General features: G+C 67.5%; 3 protein-coding genes across 10 annotated transcripts in view; 1 reads left to right on the forward strand and 2 right to left on the reverse strand.

Moving 5' to 3' along the window:
* Positions 1-166: 166 nt before the first annotated feature.
* MCRS1 (microspherule protein 1) lies at positions 167-8615 on the reverse strand. 2 transcript variants are annotated; one of them, XM_084610587.1, is made up of 14 exons: positions 8516-8615; positions 7477-7606; positions 6962-7100; positions 6018-6176; positions 5467-5576; positions 5104-5212; positions 4293-4431; positions 4052-4127; positions 3579-3607; positions 3018-3110; positions 1539-1621; positions 1179-1266; positions 702-829; positions 167-465 (listed from the first exon to the last, which is right to left on the reverse strand). In XM_084610587.1, the coding sequence occupies exons 2-14, from the start codon at positions 7584-7586 to the stop codon at positions 379-381; spliced, it is 1350 nt and encodes a 449-aa protein (XP_084466713.1). In that variant the 5' UTR covers positions 7587-7606; positions 8516-8615; the 3' UTR covers positions 167-378. The 2 variants fall into 2 exon arrangements, with proteins under 2 accessions (XP_084466713.1, XP_084466714.1); XM_084610588.1 differs by having other exon boundaries at positions 4052-4431; positions 8516-8610.
* A 5635-nt stretch (positions 8616-14250) lies between these two features.
* LOC311510707 (protein S100-B-like) lies at positions 14251-16615 on the forward strand. Its single transcript, XM_084610616.1, has 3 exons — positions 14251-14593; positions 15563-15698; positions 15979-16615. Exons 1-3 carry the CDS (start codon positions 14502-14504, stop codon positions 16126-16128), a joined length of 378 nt encoding a protein of 125 aa, XP_084466742.1. The 5' UTR covers positions 14251-14501; the 3' UTR covers positions 16129-16615.
* Positions 16616-19149: 2534 nt separating this feature from the next.
* Positions 19150-21569, reverse strand: part of ITGA7 (integrin subunit alpha 7) — a 29138-nt gene continuing 26718 nt past the window's right edge. For 6 of the 7 annotated variants that reach the window (XM_084610566.1, XM_084610565.1, XM_084610563.1 and 3 more), the window contains 4 exons: positions 21403-21516; positions 21092-21190; positions 20892-21017; positions 19150-19980 (listed from right to left, as the gene is read on the reverse strand). In XM_084610566.1, coding sequence (XP_084466692.1) covers positions 19801-19980; positions 20892-21017; positions 21092-21190; positions 21403-21516 — 519 coding nt within the window. In that variant the 3' untranslated portion in view covers positions 19150-19800. Of the gene's footprint in view, positions 19981-20488; positions 20602-20891; positions 21018-21091; positions 21191-21402; positions 21517-21569 lie in introns of all 7 variants that reach the window. The other variant, XM_084610564.1, reaches the window with a different exon arrangement.

Here is a 21569-nt window from a genome sequence, read left to right on the forward strand (position 1 = left end):
CCCAGCCGCAGGCCCCCTTCGACGGCCAAGGCAGGGCAGGCCCCGTGGGCAGGGAGAGGGGCAGTGGCTGCCCTGTTAACAGGGGGAACTCACTGCGGCAGGACAGAGCCTGGTGCCCTCTCGCTGCCAGCCCCTCCCTGACACCGGCAGGCCCCAGAGACCAGTAGCAGGTTGGACGCATTTATTTGGAAGGTAACATCGTGCAGTCGGGCCCCCGCCGCGTGACACAGGAGGTGCAGCCGCCGGCACCTTTGTGCTCTGCCCCGCAGCCAGAGGGGAGCGGGCGGCCCCAGGGCCAGGCCCAGCCTCTGGGGAAAGGAGGGGGCTGGGAGCCTGCGGCGGGTGAAGCCAGCAGTCACCTGACGGTAGCAGGGCCCCTCACTGCTGGGGGATCTTGGCAGCTTCGGCTTTGATGAGGGCAATCAGGTCCTGGTTGATGAGGAAGACGAAGCGCAGGCTGGCGATCTGCAGGGGAGAGGGAGGTCAGCGCGGGCAGGGCCCGGGCAAGGCCCAGCAGAGCTCCTGGCAGCCTGGGCAGCTCTGGAGTTGGGGGAGCCCCCGCAGTGCCGCCACCACCAGGGGCTCCCCTGGGGCACCCAGTCAGGGGGCGTCTGAGCCCGGGGGAGCAGGATCCATCCTCCCCGCAGGGCTAGCGGCAGGAAGGCCGATCCCCCGCCCACGCAGCGGGCCCGGGTGCTCACCTCCACCACCGAGTTGTTGTTGAGCTTCCACTTGCTGCCCCCCAGCACGGGGCGCCCGTCCACGTAGATGGGCCGCCGGCCCTCGTTGGCGATGAAGAAATCCCCGTTGTTCTTCAGCTTGATGACGCCTGCAAGGCGCAGCGGGGTGGGGGGGGCGGTGAGGGGGCGCAGAGACCTACCGCCTGCCTTGGGGACCCCACCCACAGCCCAGCTACCAGGCAGGGCGTCGCCAGTGTCCAGCCCCACAGGGAGAGCACAGGCCTGAGCCCCACACCCAGGGACTGGAGCACTGGGCAGCGCCCCATTGCAGGTACCAGGTGCCCCCTCGCCCCACACCCCAGCAGTGCCACCCTGGAGCCGTGTAGGAGCCCCGCCCCCGATGCTCACAGCCCTGCCCCTCCATGGACAAATCTATGAGGCCCACCCTGGCTGACAACAGCTCTGCCCCCGATGGGTGTGTCGGCCCTGCCCCCCTACCTTGCTTGCGGGAGATTTTCCAGGCAGGGCCCTCCAGCGCCAAGTCCACATCAATCTGATTGTCCTTCGTGGCTCTGCCCAGCGTGATCTGGGGGGCGAGGGCTGTTAGCCAGGTGCTGCCCCCCCCACCTGCGAACTCCCCCAGGGTGGGCAGGGACCAGGTGGCTCTAAGCATCAGCCAGCCCTGCCCTGCAGTGAGCCCCCTCTGCTCTGCCCACTAGGGCGCAGCCCCTCCCTGTGTGCCCAGCAGCAGGCTCGGAGCCTGTACCATGGCCACCCCGGGGCCATGCTGCAGAGTGACTCCTGCATCTCGGGGCCTTTAGCCGGGCTGATCCGGGGAGCTGGCCCACGAGGACTCACCTCTCGGGAGCGCATGAGGTAACGCACCATCCTCCCCCGGAGCACGGCCAGTGTCTGGTTGTCAAAGTCCGGGGAGCTCATTCCTGGACGAGGGAGGAGAGAGTTCAGACAGACTCACCTCCCACCGTGGGTCACCCGGAGAACCGCCCCCACCTCCGCCCATGGGTCACCCGGAGAACCGCCCCCACCTCCGCCCATGGGTCACCCGGAGAACCGCCCCCACCTCCCGCCGTGGGTCACCCGGAGAACCGCCCCCAACTTCCCCCCCGGGACACCCGGAGAACCGCCCCCACCTTCCCCCCCGGGACACCCGGAGAACCGCCCCCACCTCCCGCCGTGGGTCACCCGGAGAACCGCCCCCACCTTCCCCCCCGGGACACCCGGAGAACCGCCCCCACCTTCCCCCCCGGGACACCCGGAGAACCGCCCCCACCTTCCCCCCCGGGACACCCGGAGAACCGCCCCCACCTCCCGCCGTGGGTCACCCGGAGAACCGCCCCCACCTCCCGCCGTGGGTCACCCGGAGAACCGCCCCCACCTTCCCCCCCGGGACACCCGGAGAACCGCCCCCACCTCCCGCCGTGGGTCACCCGGACAACCGCCCCCACCTTCCCCCCCGGGACACCCGGACAACCGCCCCCACCTTCCCCCCCGGGACACCCGGAGAACCGCCCCCACCTCCGCCCATGGGTCACCCGGAGAACCGCCCCCACCTTCCCCCCCGGGACACCCGGAGAACCGCCCCCACCTTCCCCCCCGGGACACCCGGAGAACCGCCCCCACCTTCCCCCCCGGGACACCCGGAGAACCGCCCCCACCTTCCCCCCCGGGACACCCGGAGAACCGCCCCCACCTCCCGCCGTGGGTCACCCGGAGAACCGCCCCCACCTTCCCCCCCGGGACACCGGGAGAACCGCCCCCACCTTCCCCCCCGGGACACCCGGAGAACCGCCCCCACCTTCCCCCCCGGGACACCCGGAGAACCGCCCCCACCTTCCCCCCCGGGACACCCGGAGAACCGCCCCCACCTTCCCCCCCGGGACACCCGGAGAACCGCCCCCACCTCCCGCCGTGGGTCACCCGGAGAACCGCCCCCACCTTCCCCCCCGGGACACCCGGAGAACCGCCCCCACCTTCCCCCCCGGGACACCCGGAGAACCGCCCCCACCTTCCCCCCCGGGACACCCGGAGAACCGCCCCCACCTTCCCCCCCGGGACACCGGGAGAACCGCCCCCACCTTCCCCGACGGCTCTTGGGTGGAAAGACCCCCCACCCCGGGTCTCAGCCAGGCACAGACTGATCCTGAGCATCACGGTTCCCAGGAGCCCCAGGCAACCCTGCAGCGTGGATGTCCGCTCACTGCCCTGGGGGACGCTGGGACTTTGTCCCACCCAGCCCCGCCCCCATGGCCCGGAGGCCGAGGGCCCCTCGGCCAGCTCAGCGCTCTGAGCCAGGCCAGCAGGCCCCGCGGCTCTCACCCGTGATGCTGTCCACCAGCACCTGCCACTTGTGCAGCTCCTGCTCCAGCTGCCGGATCTCCCGCTTCTGGCGCCTGTCGGCCACGGCCAGTTCTGCAAGGAGGGAAGTGCAGGGGGCAGCTCGGGCGGGAGAACGGGCTGGCTCGGGGGAGGGGATATGCAGCCTCTCCCCTCCGGGGGGCGCTGGCTCCCATCTGGCCTGAGGGCAGGGGTCTGGCTGGCTCAGGGGGGTGAGGAATGGGGCCTTTCCCCTCTAGGGAATGGGGCACGGAGTCTTTCCCCTCTAGGGGGCACCGGCTCTGATCTGGCCCCAGGGCAGGGACTGGCTGGCTCAGGGGGTGAGAATGGGGTACAGGGTCTTTCCCCTCTAGGGCGCGCCGACCCAGTGTCAGGGCAGAAGGGCTGTCAGGCCCAGGGGCAGCAGCGGCCGGCTGGATGGGGCTGTGGCGACGGGTCCGAGGCACAGCGCTAACCGAACCCGCAAGGGGCTGGGGCGCCCCTCAGCTCCCCCACCCGGCGCCCCAGGGGTGGGGAGCGGAGCGAAGGTCCCGTCAGACTCACCGTGCTCCAGCACTTCGTCCCGCACATCCCTGCAGGGAAGGGACAGGGGAGGAGTCAGGTAGCTGCCCTCACACGCACGCCCACGGGATGCCTGGTAGGCTGGATCCCTAACACGCGCTCTCGGGGCCTGACGCAGCCCTCTGGAGCCACCTGCCACCATGTCTGCCCCCCAGGGCGCCAAGGGCAGCCAGGCCTGCTGGGCACTGGGCCCTCGCACACTGGGGCACGGGAGAAGCTACAGCCAGCCAGCAAGCTGGTGCTTGGTGCTGCAGAGCTGGGCTCCAGGGGGCAGGCAGCTCCAGCTAGTGGCTGCAGCAGCTTGGGCTGGGGAGCAGCAAGAAGGTAATCAGACCGAGGGGCTCCAGGCAGCCCAGGGGATATGGCCTGTGGCATGAGCTGCATGTGATGCCAGCCCCTGTGCACTGGTGGGAAGGACCCCCCGCCCAGCCCCCACATTCCCCGCAGACGCTCACTTCAGCTTGCTGTCGTCAATCACGTCCTCCGCGTCCGAGAAGTTCAGCACCTGGTCCCCCTTGGGAAGCGGCTGCACTGAACGGAAGCACAGGGCGGGGGGAGGGGTTAGCACAGTCCCTGCATCAGCACAAGCCCCCCGCGCTCTCGGGGCCCAGCCTGGTGACTTGGGCCCCAGTTCCAGGCTCTCGCGCCGGGCCCAGCCGCAGGGCAAGGGCGGGCGGTGGGGCGGGCGGGCCGCACCTGTCTGGTCGTCCAGGAGGTGGTACTGCTTCATCAGCTGCCAGTGGGCCTGCAGGGCCTTGGCCGTGCGCGAAGGGTGCAGCGCCTCGGGGTGTTCGTGCAGCAGGCCCTGGAAGGTCTCCAGCGTGGGCTGGCTGGTCTGCGGAAGGACAGACGGGTCACTGCGGCTTCCAGAACCCACCCCTAGGGGGCAGGACAGCCCCGGGCTCCCGGCAGTGGGAGCCTGGGGACATGCGTCTGCATGGATCACAGTGCCAGCTCCCACGACTCGGCCCAGGGCTACCACTCAGGGGGCTCCGCTGGGCAGGGCTGAGGGAACCTGCTGGGCTCTCCTGGGCCAGAGTACGTGAGGGGCCATGGGGCAGGGGGCATGGCCTGGCGACTCTCCCAGGCTTTCCTGTGGCATCGGCCCCCTGGGATTTCTGTGCCGGCAGCACCGTTGGGCAATTGGGGTGTCTGTGCCACGGGGAAGGAGCCAGGAACCACAGCACATGCGCCGGGGGCCCCGGGCCAGGCCAGTGCAGCTCCCACACAGCAGGACTCCCTGGGGGGCACGGGAACCGTTTGGCTGCAGGGCACTTTGGTGAAGGACACCCGGCAGGACGGTCTGCGGAGATGGCCCTTCCTCCCCTGGGCAGAGGGAGCGGAGCGCCTTCCAGGTCCAGACTCTCGCCCCCGCTGGCAGGGAGGGGACTCTGCCGTTTCCCCAGGAGCACGAGTCGCTGGCTGCCCAGGCTGTACCAATCCCACCTGGCTCAGCCTCCAGGTGTCACCGCGTCCTGCACACAGAGGGGGCCTGAGTGAGCCTTACCGATCCCACCTTGCTCAGCAGCTGCTCCTCGGCTTTGCTGAACAGCACCTTGCTCTGGATGGCAGTGATGGCTTCGGGGTGCAGCTGTCGCATGGCCTGACAGGCCAGCCTGGGGAGGGAACAGTGACCACGTCAGCTACCAACTCAGATTTCACGGCTCTGACGCCAAGCAGAGGGCAGGGCTCTGCCCCTCGGACTCACTGCTCCCCAGAGCCACAGCTGGGGGGATGGGAGACTCCTCACACCACCCCAGCCACCCCTCTGGGCGAGTGACCAGCAGCAGGAAACCAGCCATGCTTGGAGCAGCGGCCCCACGGGTGGCCTGCCCCTGGCTGAGTCCGCGCCTGGTGGCCTGGCACTCACTTGGAGATGAGCGGGTCGTAGAGCAGCGCGTGCCACCTCTCCTGGATCTCCCGCAGCGTAAAGCGGCAGCTGAACTTGACGCCCAGGTGGACCGAGGTCAGGTCGTTGGTCTGCAGGGGCCCGAAGAGAGGCCAGACTTAGGGCTGGGTCCCCGCACCCACAGCGCGGCCACAGGGGCCCTGACGGCCACGCCACCGGGATGCCCGTCGCCGCTCAAACAGCCATCATGGGCAACGCTTCCCAGCCTCCGGCCCCTGGGGCGCGACTGAACCGGCGCGAGGACGGAGCCGAGGGCTCTGGGAGGCCGAGGGCGTTTGGGATGCAGCGTGTAATCAGCCAGGGCTGGAGTTTAGGACACCGGGACTAGCACCCCCAGGTCTCGGTACAAGGTGCCGCAGGTGTCTGCAGGTGGCCAGACCTTGACAGAACAGTCTCCCCCAGAGCCACGGGCCCCGCCCCAGAAGCTCTGCTGACTTCCCACTCCCTGCTGGGACGTTTCCCAGGCAGGTGCCAGCCTGGCCTGGCCCTGCCGAGCAGGATGGCAGCATTACCTGGAGCACAGCATTGATGAGCAGCAGGTCATCCGCAGGCTTCCAGCGGCCCAAGTCCTTCGTCACCTGCAGGGGCTGTTTGCTTTTCTTCATCCGCTTGGGGAGGCTGGAGTTTGGGACCGGGCTCGGGGTGACGGGTGCAGAGACGGATTTGGATACCTGCACGAGCCAGGAAAGGAGCTCAGAGAGTCCTTGAGCCTGGCCAGCGGGGCCCACTGCTGGAGGCCATGACGGGCGGATGGGGGCTGCCCTTCACAGCCCCCCCACCCAACCTAGCCAGCCCTCGTCCGGGGGGCAGGACGCGCCCAGGGAAGGTGGATGTCCGAGCGCCAATGACACTTCGCGCTTACCCGTCCAAGCCCAGCCAGCAGGGCCGGAGCCAGGAAGCGAACTGGCTGCAGGCAGCGAATGAAACTGCCTGGCTCTGGCTCGCCGTCCACCAGCAAGAGGAACCAGGCCCCACAGGAGAGAATTAACCGAGGCTCTGCCCAGCGAGTCACAGCCCGGCAGGAAAGCTGCTGACTGCCACAGTGACGGTGTCCCTTCGGCATGGTTGCTGAGGGGCTCTGTGGCTCCCAAGTTCTGTCCCAAGCTGGCTGCGGGAGCCTCCTGCCCTTTGCCCTTTCAAGTCCTGGCATGGGGAGGTCTCTGCGCTGAGCCAGGCCTGTGTGTTCTTCCCTCAGGGAGCTGCAGGATCTACTGGCCGACAGCTCTCTCTGTTCCCCTCCCCCTCAGGGATAAAGCCACCCAAGCTCTCCATGCTCAGGCTTCAGGGCTGATCTCCAGCTGGAGGTTAGGAAAAACCCCCTCCCCACAGCATAGTGTCTCCTCCCCAGCACACCCAGCCTTAGGCACGGTCAGAGACAGAGGGACTAGGGGCCTGCTCCAGACCAGACAGGGCACCAGGCCCCGCAGGGCGCTGCCCACTCTCTTTTCCCCCTCACCTTCTTCTTCTCACTGGAGGAGGGCTCGCTGCCCGAGCAGCGGCCTGGCTCCACCCCACTGGGCCCCTTGGCCCGGCTGGACGACTTGGCGAGGCTGCTCTCTACCAGCTCATCATCAAACTTCTTCCTCTTGATGAACCTAGTGGGTCAAACACAGGCCCAGGTGAGGCCCCTCCACCCACGTGCAGGCCCCCGCTGCACACCTGGCTACCTGGAGCCAGCTCTCCACCCCCCAAACAGCAGCAAGATGGGTGTGGGGCGCCCTCTGGTGGCTCCGAGTCCAACCATCACTGCAGCTCAGGGTTGCGGTTGGTGAGCCGGGCTCCAGGCCTGATGCTCCTGTTGAGTTAGCAGCACCTGGTTCATCACAGGACATCAAGAAGCCCCACGTCCCAACTTCCCATCCCCCTCTCTGGGACTGCACTGGCCTGATCCATCCTTACCGCTAGGGAGGGTCCCTCCACGATGCAGGGAACCCCAACCCCTCCTCATTGCCCTTGGCCCTTCCTGGGTACCTGGAGGAGCTCCGCCGTTTGGGGATAGAGCCCGAGACCTGTGACGAGCTCCTTTTCTGTCCTGCCAGCGACTCCTCGTCTTCAGAGCGGCTCGCCGTACCTGACGCCATCAGTCCGGAGTCCAGCACGTCTGCACCAGGACAGAGGAGACAGAGCCACACCCCTCCACATCAAAGAGATCAGATGCCAGGCATCACACTGGGCTCAGCCACAGAGAACCTGCGCTCCCTTGCACCAGCCTGCCCAATGCCAGGAAGCAGGTGGCTGTGGGCAAACCTTACATGTGATATGTCAGAAAGCCCTAGAGACCCCATAATGCAAACCTCCCCACAACTCCAGAGAGGGAGACCCCACATCAGGACTGCAGCGCATGGATCTGATACAGAGATCACGTCTCACTCCACTTCAAATGCAGCCAACTCTGCGGAGGAACGTGGTGCAGGATAACAGCTCACAGGAACACTGAGGGGTGGAACTACCAAGGGGGGAAGGGGCTCCCGGGATGGCCCAAGGGGGGCGCGTAGGAGCGCGGTGAGCAGAGAGGGGAAGGCAGACGGGACCGACCAAGGGGCTGCGTCACCCTGAGCCCCAACACGCCGCCCCGGCCGCCCCCACAGAGCCGGCGGGGCGCAGAGACCCCCGCGCGGGGCGGGGCTGCAATGGAGACCCCCCAAGCGACAGACCCCTCCCCCCAGGCCCAGCCGCTGCCCCGGGGAGTCGCGAGCCATCACCCTGTTCACAGGTAGGGAAACTGAGGCACGAGGAGACACTGCGCTCACCCACCCTCCCCCGATCGCGCATGACGTCAGCAGCACAGCTGGGGCGGGACGCAGGCCTCCTGGGGGGAGGGGTCTATCCCTTGGGGGGTCTCCACAGCAGCCCCATCCTCCCCCAGACATTGATCAAGCGCATGCGCGCTGGGCCGCTCAGTCTGGCCGCCCGCGCCCTCCACCGGCCGCGCATGCGCAATCAGCCCGGCCGGCCAGGCCCGGAGGTTTCCCCACCCCCCAGGCGGGACGCGGCGGCCCCGCGGCCTCACCATTCCCCGGTGCGGCGGCTCCGCGGCGGCGTCCGTCGAGCACGAGCCCCCATCCACAGCGGATGATCACTTCCGGAAGAGCTCGGTCACTTCCGGGGGCCTAAGCGGAAGAGAGAGATTGCTTCCGGTTCAAACGGCGTGACCCTGCCTGTGGGCGCCGCCATCGCGCTCTGGCGGTTGAATGGGCGGCGCCATCTTGGTGACGGGAGCGACCATGGCCTGTCCTGCGCCCGGGACTTGGCTACCGGAGGGGCTGGACCAGAGAATGTCCCCCCGCCCCGCTCCTGGCCCCAGCTCGGCGGACAGGCCGCCACAGGGCACCATGGCAGCGGGGCGCCCCGTTGCCATGGCAGCGCACATGGTGATGCGCCGAAGCTCGTCGCCATAGCACCGGGGCACCCAATCCCGGCGGCCCGGCTCCCGTTGCCATGGCAACCTCAGCATCTCCCTGCCCCCCCCACCCCGCCCACCCCACCGGGGGCTTGGATGGCGCCCGTCAGCCAACCTGCACAAGCCCCCGGTGTGGGCCCGGCCGGGGGCCGCTGCAGGGACAGGCCCTGCCCTGGCCCTACTGGGAGACCCGACGCCCCCCGAGGACCCAGGAGTCCTGAGGCCCAGTGGCCTCTCCCAGGCCTGCGCCCAGCTCCCACCCCCCGGCCATGCTCCTGGGGCACCTTAACCCCGTGGGGGCAGCTCTGGGGCCTGGGGCGCCCAGTTCCCACCCCCGCCCGTGCTCCTGGGGCACCTTAACCCCGTGGGGGCAGCTCTGGGGCCTGGGGCGCCCAGCTCCCACCCCCCGGCCGTGCTCCTGGGGCACCTTAACCCCCGTGGGGGCAGCTCTGGGGCCTGGGGCGCCCAGCTCCCACCCCCCGGCCGCGCTCCTGGGGCACCTTAACCCCCGTGGGGGCAGCTCTGGGGCCTGGGGCGCCCAGTTCCCACCCCCCGGCCGCGCTCCTGGGGCACCTTAACCCCCGTGGGGGCAGCTCTGGGGCGCCCAGTTCCCACCCCCCGGCCGCGCTCCTGGGGCACCTTAACCCCCGTGGGGGCAGCTCTGGGGCGCCCAGCTCCCACCCCCCGGCCGCGCTCCTGGGGCACCTTAACCCCCGTGGGGGCAGCTCTGGGGCCTGGGGCGCCCAGCTCCCACCCCCCGGCCATGCTCCTGGGGCACCTTAACCCCGTGGGGGCAGCTCTGGGGCCTGGGGCGCCCAGTTCCCACCCCCCGCCCGTGCTCCTGGGGCACCTTAACCCCCGTGGGGGCAGCTCTGGGGCCTGGGACGCCCAGTTCCCACCCCCCGGCCGCGCTCCTGGGGCACCTTAACCCCCGTGGGGGCAGCTCTGGGGCGCCTAGTTCCCACCCTCCGGCCGCGCTCCTGGGGCACCTTAACCCCCGTGGGGGCAGCTCTGGGGCGCCCAGTTCCCACCCTCCGGCCGCGCTCCTGGGGCACCTTAACCCCCGTGGGGGCAGCTCTGGGGCGCCCAGTTCCCACCCCCCGGCCGCGCTCCTGGGGCACCTTAACCCCCGTGGGGGCAGCTCTGGGGCCTGGGGCGCCCAGCTCCCACCCCCCGGCCGCGCTCCTGGGGCACCTTAACCCCCGTGGGGGCAGCTCTGGGGCCTGGGGCGCCCAGCTCCCACCCCCCGGCCGTGCTCCTGGGGCACCTTAACCCCCGTGGGGGCAGCTCTGGGGCCTGGGGCGCCCAGTTCCCACCCCCGGCCGTGCTCCTGGGGCATCTTAACCCCGTGGGGGCAGCTCTGGGGCCTGGGGCGCCCAGCTCCCACCCCCCAGCCACGCTCCTGGGGCACCTTAACCCCCGTGGGGGCAGCTCTGGGACCTGGGGCGCCCAGCTCCCACCCCCCGGCCGCGCTCCTGGGGCACCTTAACCCCCCCCCGTGGGGGCAGCTCTGGGGCCTGGGGCGCCCAGCTCCCACCCCCCAGCCGCGCTCCTGGGGCACCTTAACCCCCGTGGGGGCAGCTCTGGGGCCTGGGGCGCCCAGTACCCACCCCCGGCCGTGCTCCTGGGGCATCTTAACCCCCGTGGGGGCAGCTCTGGGGCCTGGGGCGCCCAGCTCCCACCCCCCGGCCGTGCTCCTGGGGCATCTTAACCCCCGTGGGGGCAGCTCTGGGGCGCCCAGTTCCCACCCCCTGGCCGCGCTCCTGGGGCACCTTAACCCCCGTGGGGGCAGCTCTGGGGCCTGGGGCGCCCAGTTCCCACCCCCCGGCCGCGCTCCTGGGGCACCTTAACCCCGTGGGGGCAGCTCTGGGGCCTGGGGCGCCCAGTTCCCACCCCCCGGCCGCTCTCCTGGGGCACCTTAACCCCGTGGGGGCAGCTCTGGGGCCTGGGGCGCCCAGCTCCCACCCCCCAGCCGCGCTCCTGGGGCACCTTAACCCCCGTGGGGGCAGCTCTGGGGCCTGGGGCGCCCAGCTCCCACCCCCCGGCCGCGCTCCTGGGGCACCTTAACCCCCGTGGGGGCAGCTCTGGGGCCTGGGGCGCCCAGCTCCCACCCTCCGGCCGCGCTCCTGGGGCACCTTAACCCCCGTGGGGGCAGCTCTGGGGCGCCCAGTTCCCACCCTCCGGCCGCGCTCCTGGGGCACCTTAACCCCCGTGGGGGCAGCTCTGGGGCCTGGGGCGCCCAGCTCCCACCCCCCAGCCGCGCTCCTGGGGCACCTTAACCCCCGTGGGGGCAGCTCTGGGGCCTGGGGCGCCCAGTTCCCACCCCCGGCCGTGCTCCTGGGGCATCTTAACCCCCGTGGGGGCAGCTCTGGGGCCTGGGGCGCCCAGTTCCCACCCCCGGCCGTGCTCCTGGGGCATCTTAACCCCCGTGGGGGCAGCTCTGGGGCCTGGGGCGCCCAGTTCCCACCCCCGGCCATGCTCCTGGGGCACCTTAACCCCGTGGGGGCAGCTCTGGGGCCTGGGGCGCCCAGTTCCCACCCCCGGCCGTGCTCCTGGGGCATCTAAACCCCCGTGGGGGCAGCTCTGGGGCCTGGGGCGCCCAGTTCCCACCCCTGGCCGTGCTCCTGGGGCATCTTAACCCCCGTGGGGGCAGCTCTGGGGCCTGGGGCGCCCAGTTCCCACCCCCGGCCGTGCTCCTGGGGCACCTTAACCCCGTGGGGGCAGCTCTGGGCCTGGGGCGCCCAGTTCCCACCCCCGGCCGTGCTCCTGGGGCATCTTAACCCCCGTGGGGGCAGCTCTGGGGCCTGGGGCGCCCAGCTCCCACCCCCCGGCCGCGCTCCTGGGGCACCTTAACCCCCGTGGGGGCAGCTCTGGGGCGCCCAGTTCCCACCCCCTGGCCGCGCTCCTGGGGCACCTTAACCCCCGTGGGGGCAGCTCTGGGGCCTGGGGCGCCCAGTTCCCACCCCCCGGCCGCGCTCCTGGGGCACCTTAACCCCGTGGGGGCAGCTCTGGGGCTTGGGGTGCCCAGTTCCCACCCCCGGCCGTGCTCCTGGGGCATCTTAACCCCCGTGGGGGCAGCTCTGGGGCCTGGGGCGCCCAGCTCCCACCCCCCGGCCGTGCTCCTGGGGCACCTTAAGCCCCGTGGGGGCAGCTCTGGGGCGCCCAGTTCCCACCCCCTGGCCGCGCTCCTGGGGCACCTTAACCCCGTGGGGGCAGCTCTGGGGCGCCCAGTTCCCACCCCCTGGCCGCGCTCCTGGGGCACCTTAACCCCCGTGGGGGCAGCTCTGGGGCCTGGGGCGCCCAGTTCCCACCCCCCGGCCGCGCTCCTGGGGCACCTTAACCCCGTGGGGCAGCTCTGGGGCTTGGGGTGCCCAGTTCCCACCCCCGGCCGTGCTCCTGGGGCATCTTAACCCCCGTGGGGGCAGCTCTGGGGCCTGGGGCGCCCAGCTCCCACCCCCCGGCCGCGCTCCTGGGGCACCTTAACCCCCGTGGGGGCAGCTCTGGGGCGCCCAGTTCCCACCCCCTGGCCGCGCTCCTGGGGCACCTTAACCCCCGTGGGGGCAGCTCTGGGGCCTGGGGCGCCCAGTTCCCACCCCCCGGCCGCGCTCCTGGGGCACCTTAACCCCGTGGGGGCAGCTCTGGGGCCTGGGGCGCCCAGTTCCCACCCCCCGGCCGCGCTCCTGGGGCACCTTAACCCCGTGGGGGCAGCTCTGGGGCCTGGGGCGCCCAGCTCCCACCCCCCAGCCGCGCTCCTGGGGCACCTTAACCCCCATGGGGGCAGCTCTGGGGCCTGGGGCGCCCAGCTCCCACCCCCCGGCCGCGCTCCTGGGGCACCTTAACCCCCGTGGGGGCAGCTCTGGGGCCTGGGGCGCCCAGCTCCCACCCCCCGGCCGCGCTCCTGGGGCACCTTAACCCCCGTGGGGGCAGCTCTGGGGCGCCCAGTTCCCACCCTCCGGCCGCGCTCCTGCGGCACCTTAACCCCCGTGGGGGCAGCTCTGGGGCCTGGGACGCCCAGTTCCCACCCCCCGGCCGCGCTCCTGGGGCACCTTAACCCCCGTGGGGGCAGCTCTGGGGCCTGGGGCGCCCAGTTCCCACCCCCGGCCGTGCTCCTGGGGCATCTTAACCCCCGTGGGGGCAGCTCTGGGGCCTGGGGCGCCCAGTTCCCACCCCCGGCCGTGCTCCTGGGGCATCTGAACCCCCGTGGGGGCAGCTCTGGAGCCTGGGGCGCCCAGTTCCCACCCCCGGCCATGCTCCTGGGGCACCTTAACCCCGTGGGGGCAGCTCTGGGGCCTGGGGTGCCCAGTTCCCACCCCCGGCCGTGCTCCTGGGGCATCTTAACCCCCGTGGGGGCAGCTCTGGGGCCTGGGGCGCCCAGCTCCCACCCCCCGGCCGCGCTCCTGGGGCACCTTAACCCCCGTGGGGGCAGCTCCGGGGCCTGGGGCGCCCAGCTCCCACTCCCCGGCCGCGCTCCTGGGGCACCTTAACCCCAGTGGGGGCAGCTCTGGTGCCTGGGGCGCCCAGTTCCCACCCCCCGGCCATGCTCCTGGGGCACCTTAACCCCCGTGGGGGCAGCTCTGGGGCCTGGGGCGCCCAGTTCCCACCCCCGGCCGTGCTCCTGGGGCATCTTAACCCCCGTGGGGGCAGCTCTGGGGCCTGGGGTGCCCAGTTCCCACCCCCGGCCGCGCTCCTGGGGCACCTTAACCCCGTGGGGGCAGCTCTGGGGCCTGGGGCGCCCAGCTCCCACCCCCCGGCCGCGCTCCTGGGGCACCTTAACCCCCGTGGGGGCAGCTCTGGGGCCTGGGGCGCCCAGCTCCCACTCCCCGGCCGCGCTCCTGGGGCACCTTAACCCCCGTGGGGGCAGCTCTGGTGCCTGGGGCGCCCAGTTCCCACCCCCCGGCCGCGCTCCTGGGGCACCTTAACCCCCGTGGGGGCAGCTCTGGGGCTTGGGGTGCCCAGTTCCCACCCCCCGGCCGCGCTCCTGGGGCACCTTAACCCCCGTGGGGGCAGCTCTGGGGCCTGGGGCGCCCAGTTCCCACCCCCGGCCGTGCTCCTGGGGCATCTTAACCCCCGTGGGGGCAGCTCTGGGGCCTGGGGTGCCCAGTTCCCACCCCCTGGCCGTGCTCCTGGGGCACCTTAACCCCCGTGGGGGCAGCTCTGGGGCTGCGAGCCAGGAGGTTACGGTGATCTCGGGGGCCGGAGTAGAACTGCTTGAGGACCTGCCTGGCCCTACACTTCGATGATCCGACACCCCCCCCAGCTCCCCTGATTAGGATGACGAGCCTCCTTGCCAGCCCAGAGTCTCCCCCCTCTTTCCTGCCCCCTATCTTACCTGCCGCTGAACACCCCAATCCTCAGTGTGAAACACAAGGGCCAGGGCGCAGCGCTAACTGCAACCCGGGCCGGCTCCAGCCCCTCTCCCAGCCGCTAATGGGCTCTGCAGTGACCAGGGCTCCATTAGAGCCGTTTAAGAGCTTTTTAATGTCTGGGCAGATGCTGAATAATTGAGGCGAAGCCCCAGCCCTGGCACAGCCAGTTAGTGTGCAGGGAGATTGCGGAGCAGCTGCGATTCCTTCTGCTCGGCGTCTCGGACACGCCGATGGAGCCGAGCTGCAGAGCACAGGCAGCCCCGAGAGTCTCTGTGCAGCGCTTCTGCCGCCTCCTGGACATGGCTTCCAGCCTCCACCAAGGGTAAGAGGTGTGCCAGGGGGGCTGGGGAGCCGTGACCACCTCCATGAGTGACTCAAGCAATAAGGGACAGCCCATTGGAGCTGCATGGAACCAAGGGCTCTGTGCATCCCATAATATGCCCCCTTTTATGCTATACGCCTGGCCCCACCAAAACGCAGCCATCTCTGGGGAGGAGGGAGCATGCTGGAGAGACAGGAAGGGGCAGGCAGGATCCCCAGGAGTCCGGAGCAGGCAGGAGTGGAGCTGGCTTGACCCGTCCTCCCCTCCCCTCCGCTCTTTAGCTGAGTGAACTGAGCCCCAGGTTCAGAGGCAGCCTGGGTCATTGGGGACCAAGTGCCCCCGGGTGAGATGAGCCTGGCAGGTCTTGGAACAGGGGTCGGCGTCCGCATCACCCAAAGCAGCAGCTGTGAACTGGAGCCCTGTGCTGGCAGCCCCAGCTGAGTGACATGGAGACCACCCCTCACTCTACCCTCGCCCAAGCCCGCAGGGCAGGGCAAAGGACAGCGGGGGGGGGGGGGTGGGCTTCTCTGGCAGATAGAGCTCTCCAGCCCCATTGCAGTCCCACCCCCTGTTGCCTGCAGGCGAGGCTCTCATGGGGGGGGGGGGGCTGGTTGGGGTGAAGTGGACTGGCATGGCCACCCTGCAGGCTCCTCAGGCCATGGGACGAGCAGCATCAGGGTGAGCTCCCCCACCCGGGCCATAAAGGGTTAATAATGCCTGTGGGGTGGGGTGCGGGGCAGGTGCAGGTGCACTGAGAGCAACCTGGAGGCACCTGCCTGAGGGGCAGCGCTCTGGGCCAGCTAAGGGCCCAGCCCTGTGTGCAGGGCCCAGCGGTGCTGTGCGCAGGGACCCTGCTGTGTCCTTGATACCAACCCCTGGTGCCCCCTCCCCAGTCACCCCATTGCACCCCCAGGTCTGGGGGGCAGGGAACCCCCGCCCAGTCCTTACCCCCTCGTGCCCATCCCCCAGGCCGGCCCTGACAGCCCTGGAGCGGGCACTGCTCTCCACCATGGCAGTTTTTCACACCTACTCCGGCTGCCGGGGCTCGCTGAGGAAAGTGGATCTCAAAACGCTGATCAACCGGGAGCTGCCGCAGTTCGTGCAGGTGAGCGCCAGCGGCAGGGGGTGGCACCGAGGGGCACCCAGCCTGTTGCAGGAATGGGTGGGGGGGATTGGCTGGGAGCAGCTGATGGAGCTGGCTTCCCAGCGCCCAGGCTGGGACCCTGGGCTGAGACTGTCCCAGAGGCAGCCTAACAGCCCTGTTGGCCTTTCCACTGGAGAAGTGTGCCCCATTCCCTGCCCCCCAAGTCGGCCAGGCCCTTGGGCCAGCACCCCCTAGAGGGGAAAGGCCTGGGGCCCATAAACTGCCTTTCCCTGAGCTGCAGGAGATCCGCGACCCCGAGATCTTGGAGCGGCTCTTCAGGGACCTGGACACCAACGGCGACCTCCAGATCGACTTCCAGGAATACGCCACGCTGGTCGCCATGCTGACCGCGGCCTGCCGCACATTCTTCATCCAGAAGAAGGCCGAGTAGAGGGGTGAGGGGGGTCTGTGTCACTGCACTCTATATGATTTTATGAAAATATGCTAGTGAGTGTGAATATAATGTAACTGGAATATGCTTCATGCAAAAGGTCTCTTGTAAGGTATCATCCCAAAGCTTATCATCTACTGAGTGTGGTCATCCTATTTGTATAAATGTATCCCTCTTTGTGACGCAGTGGGGGAGTTTCTTGTTTTTCCTTAAAGAAAAGGAAGACTTGTTGCACCTTAGAGACTAACCAATTTATTTGAGCATAAGCTTTTGTGAGCTACAGCTCACTTCATCGGATACATAAAGTGGAAAATGCAGTGCTAAGGGCCACCTTGATTATCATACACATTGTAAGGAGAGTGATCACTTTAGATAAGCTATTACCAGCAGGAGAGTAGGGTGGGGGGAGAGAAAACCTTTTGTAGTGATAAACACCCATTTTTTCATGGTCTGTGTGTATAAAAACATCCTCACTGCATTTTCCACTTTATGCATCCGATGAAGTGAGCTGTAGCTCACAAAAGCTTATGCTCAAATAAATTGGTTAGTCTCGAAGGTGCCACAAGTCCTCTTTTTCTTTTTGCGAATACAGACTAACACGCTGTTACTCTGAAACTTGTTTTTCCATGTTTCCTATGGGGGATTTTCTTAGTTTTCCTATGGTTTGCATGCAGAGGGGGTGGGACTCAGTTTCCCTAGGTGCTACGGGTTTAACGAGGTGAGGGGAGAGGGAGTTTGTCACAGAGGATCTGCGAGGGAACTTGGGACCCCAGTGACTGGTGACCCGGAGGCCCAGCTCAGGAGTCCCTGCCAGGTCTGGCCAGTGGGAGGACAATGGGCTGTAAAGAGAGGAGAGGGGGCCCAGGCGACCCTGTTTACCTGGAGAGAAGACAGTGGACAGAGGTGAGCTTGGGGCTGGTGCTTTCAGATGCCCAGCTGGGAAGCAGGGGGGCTCTGGGCTGGAAGGAGGGAGCAGGCAGAGCCCACCTGGGTGCAGGAGAGACTGGGATGTGCTGTGCTGAGGGAGGCCAGGCCTGAGGCCCGGAGAGTTTCCTGGGCTGGGTTCAATGCTCAATAAACCTTCCTATTTTATGCTGGCTGAGAGTTGCTCTGGTCTAGAGAACAGGGTTGCATCATCCCCTTCGGGGGGGGGGGGAGGCCCCTGGGGTCCAGAGTGAGGTGACTCCCTGAGGGGGCCCACGGTGAGAAACAGGTGTGCTAAGGCTCCGAGAGGTGCGGCTCCAGGAGGTGGAGGGGCTTAACCCCGAGAGAGTGTGGCCCCCCGGGGAGAAGGGCTGTCACACTGAAAGGGGCACCCCACGTGGACCGCACGGGGCCGAGTGGGCACAACCTGTGAGTCTGTGACACTCTTCAGAGTAGCAGCCGTGTTGTCCTCCTTTTCTTTTTACGGATACAGGCTTTGGGGCACCTTAGAAACTAACCAATTTATTTGAGCATGAGCTTTTTGCATCCGATGAAGTGAGCTGTAGCTCACGAAAGCTTGTGCTCAAATAAATTGGTTAGTCTCTAAGGTGCCACAAGTCCTCCTTTTCTTTTGACACTCTTGTATCTGAAACTAGAAATATGAAATATAACCCTGAGGACCTATTGTAGTTATGCAAACTGTGGGCCATTAATGGTGGTTTGGAATCTTGATGGCTCCCATCAACCAGGACAATTGACTGTACATGGCTGTTTACTTGTAAGTCTTCCTGCTTACCTGTGGGCTGGCAAGCGGGTACCGAGTCTTGCAGTGACGTGTGATCATGTCACCTGACCTGGAATCCATCTTTAACCTGGTGCTTTTCCACTGAGAAGGAGAGGTGGGGACCCAAAGAGGGACAAAGGATTCCTGCCTTGTGCCAAAGTTATATAAGGGGCTGGAACAGAACAAAGGGGGCTGCCGTCCTGAGAAATCCCCTAGCTACCACCTGAGCTGGAACAAGGGGAAAGGATTGGGCCCAGACGGGGAAGGCATCCAGTCTGTGAAAAACTTATTGAAACCTCTCTGAGGGTGAGATTTTATCTGTATTCAGTTTTCTTACTGTATTAGGCTTAGACTTGCGTGTTTTATTTTATTTTGCTTGGTAATTCACTTTGTTCTGTCTGTTACTTGGAACCACTTAAATCCTATGTTTTGTATTTAATAAAATCATTTTACTTATTAATTAACCCAGAGTATGTATTAATACCTAGGGGAGCAAACAGCTGTGCATCTCTCTCTACAGTGTTATAGAGGGTGACCAATTTAGGAGTTTACCCTCTATAAGCTTTATACAGGGTAAAACGGATTTATTGGGGGTTTGGACCCCATTAGGAGCTGGGCGTCCGAGTGCTGGAGACAGGAACGCTTCTTAAGCTGCTTTCAGTTAAGCCTGCAGCTTCTGGGGGACGTGGTTCAGACCTGGGTCTGGGTTTGTAGCAGGCTAAGGTGTCTGGCACAACCGGCAGGGTTCTGATCAGTTGGCAGTCCCAAGGGGGTCTCTGTGATCCAGCCCATCACAGCGTCAGCCCTGGGGCCTAGAGAAACCAACCCTCCCTGCCCCGACTCATACTGTGCTTTGTAGACCCCAATTAACTAGGGCCCCCCCTCCCCAGGAGGTTGGTGAGCCCAGACAGAGACATTCCACTGCCAGAGAAACTGAGGCACAGAGAGGGGCTGCAATGCCCCCAGGTCACATAGCAAGCCAGTAGCAGCACCTAGAACAGAACGCACAGGTCCTGGCTCCCAGCCCTCCTGCTCTAACCCACCAGACCCCACTCCCCTCCAGAGCCAGGGAGAGAACCCAGACATCCTGGCTCCCCGTCCCTGCAACTCTACCATGTGAAATCTCCTCTTTTCTGGGCCCAGGGCAGTGTGGTGGAATAAGTGAGTTCTGGGGAATTCCCGGGCTGGGGAATCCTTTGCTAGACTCTCTCGCTCTGTGTGTACGTGTGTGTGTGTACACATGTGTGTGTGTGTGTGTGTGTACGTCACATACACGCGCGCTGGGGGCTGGACACAGAAAAATCCTTCCTGGGTTTCTGGTTAGTGTCTCGGGTCTGTTAGGCCCTGTTGGGGCAGGCCCGGGCAATAAGCGATTGTTCTCCTGACAGTGTCCCTTTAATAACAATAAAGCCTTTTTCAAACATCAGAGACCCCCAGCCAGAGGGACCAGCAGCCCCACAGCTGGACCATGGAGTCAGGCACGAAGGGAAGCCTGGGGTAGGGGGGTAGGGTCTGCGTGGAGAAAAGCGGGGTCACTGCAGAAAGGGGTGGAGTCATTCCCCTGTACTTTGCTTTACCACCTGAACCAGTCTGGGGCTCCGCGGGGCTGGGATCCCCCTGGAGCAGCGGGGTTTAACAGACTTGAGCAGCTCCAGCCCCATCCAGCAGGGGGCAGCGCTGCACCCGTCCTTACACACCCTTGTCCTATGGGCAGAGTGGAGACGAGGTCCCACGTCTCAACTCCGGAGTCCGGCAGCCGCCTCTCCTGCTGAAAGAGCAGCCCCCGGCTAACGAGGCAGAGTCACCCCCCTCTGTGTGTGCTCCCCAGAGACCCCGCCCTGCCCCCCACAGAATCCCACCCCCCATCAGGCCCCCCCGAGTCCTGGGGAGCCGCCCCGAGGTTTGAAGTGGCGCCAGCCAGCAGGCTCCCGCGTGGGTCGCTGCCCCAGGCAGGACGGGGGTGCCTAGCCCGAGACGGGCACAAGGCCGTCGCTGCCCTCGCTCCAGTTTGTCACCCAGTCCTTCCTCTGGATGGTGCCCGTCTTCTCCTCCCGGAACAGCTGGCGCTCCTCCCGGGGGATCTTGATGGCGTGGAACTGCGGCACCGCGGCCTGCTGGTGCCGGGTGCGCCTGAAGAAGCCCACCTGGAAAGAAGCCAGAGAAATGGAGTCAGCGCCCGGCCCCCCTGGCAGAGGCCCAGAGGCTCCCGCCCCACGGGGGGGGGGGTGCCTGGGGCAGGGCTGGGCCGTGGCAGGCGGAGGCTGCATTGGGCTGGAGCAGGGGTGCCCCCACGTGCATCAGAGGGGGCGATGGGAGGCCAAGGCAAGAGACAGCGTCACCTCCCCTGCAGGTCTGCGCCAGGCTCATCCCCACGCGGCAGGGATGGGCCCAGCTCCTTCAGCGCCCCTGGCAACTCCCAGCCCGACGGCCCCGGGCCGGGGCACCCAGCACACGGGCATGCAGCCTGCCACACCCAGGCGCTGGCAGACACACACACCCCCCATCGGCACCCGCCCCGGCACACCCAGGCTCTGGCCTGGCAGGACCCCCAACAGGCCTGGCACACCCGCACACTCATGCATTGTTGCTTCAGATGCTCTTGCACACCCGAGCACGCCCCTCGTGAACGGGGGGGGCGGGGGGGACTGTTACCGCTAGGCCTCCCCGGCTTGTTTCTCCACCTCGGAGGGCTGCACGGCCAGCTGGGCCCGGTAATAGTTGGCAGCGTACGGGGCGGCTCGGCTGCTCCGCTGGAAGAAGCCGCACTGGGGAGGAAGCAAGGCCGAGGCGAGAGCATCAGGCCCGGGCCAGAGCGCCAGACCCAGGGGACGCCGGGGCAGGAATTTCCCTGGGTGGAGCGAGGGGGCAGGGGAGCTGGAGGAGGCTGGGGAATCTTGGGCCCTAGGGAAGGGGAGTCCCAGGGGTGCACGGGTCGGGGGTGTTGCTGGAGGTGGGAAGGGGCAGGGGCCCAATCCCTGGGGGCACATCTGCCCTGGAGCAGAGACCCCCAGGCAGGGGCCAGGGTAGCCGGGTCCCCCCTCCCTCCTGCTCTCACCTTCCACAGGATGGAGACCAGCAGCCCCAGCACCAGGACCCCAGCCAGCACCGCGATCAGGATGATCCACCAGGGGACACCCCGGGCCACCACCACGCTCGGGTCCAGGTAGATGGTGACGGGGATCTGTGGGGGAAGGGATCAGCAGGATCAGGACCGGGAGGCGGGGCAGGGCTGTGGGGGAGCGGCCAATTAGGTACCTGCGTGGCGGCGTCCTTCAGCACCAGGCTCTGGACGGTGGATTTGACGGTGATGTTGGCGTGGACGAGCAGTTCCACGGAGGTCACGGCTGGGTACTCCTGGGGGCAGGGACATGGCTCAGCCTGGCGCCCACACCCGGCCCCCCCGCCCCCCCGAACCGTTCCAGGCGGATGCAGGTTTCTGCACCATTTCCTCTCGTAACGTGCGGTGCAGCAGCGACTCGGCCCCTGCGGCCCACCCCAGAGCTGGCTGCAGGGCAGGCCAGAGCCCTGCGGGGAGCCTGCGTCCCCCTTGCCGGCCGCCGGCTCACCTCCAGGAAGGTGCTATTCCACAGGCGCCCCCAGGCAGTGAGCACGGCCGAGCGGTTGAAGCTGAAGAGCGGGCACCGGAAGACGAGGCAGCGGGCGGTGCCCCGGGCGCAGTCCTGGAGCGGGGAGACAGCGGGTCAGTGGGCTCCGGGCAGTGAGGGGCGGGGGC

This window comes from Lepidochelys olivacea (assembly GCF_965140295.1).
Source record: "Lepidochelys olivacea isolate rLepOli2 genome assembly, chromosome: 20".
Taxonomy (NCBI): domain Eukaryota; kingdom Metazoa; phylum Chordata; order Testudines; family Cheloniidae; genus Lepidochelys; species Lepidochelys olivacea.

What these genes read in the sequence shown, in the direction of transcription:
- MCRS1 (XM_084610588.1), bottom strand. Translation starts at nt 7,586, where the DNA reads ATGGCGTCAGGTACGGCGAGCCGCTCTGAAGACGAGGAGTCGCTGGCA. An exon ending in AAACGGCGGAGCTCCTCCAG is followed by an intron (nt 7,101 to 7,476) that starts GTACCCAGGAAG and finishes TTGACCCACTAG; the next exon opens with GTTCATCAAGAGGAAGAAGT. An exon ending in CCTCCAGTGAGAAGAAGAAG is followed by an intron (nt 6,177 to 6,961) that starts GTGAGGGGGAAA and finishes TGGCTCGTGCAG; the next exon opens with GTATCCAAATCCGTCTCTGC.
- LOC311510707 (XM_084610616.1), top strand. Translation starts at nt 14,502, where the DNA reads ATGGAGCCGAGCTGCAGAGCACAGGCAGCCCCGAGAGTCTCTGTGCAG. An exon ending in GCTTCCAGCCTCCACCAAGG is followed by an intron (nt 14,594 to 15,562) that starts GTAAGAGGTGTG and finishes CCCATCCCCCAG; the next exon opens with GCCGGCCCTGACAGCCCTGG. An exon ending in AGCTGCCGCAGTTCGTGCAG is followed by an intron (nt 15,699 to 15,978) that starts GTGAGCGCCAGC and finishes CCTGAGCTGCAG; the next exon opens with GAGATCCGCGACCCCGAGAT.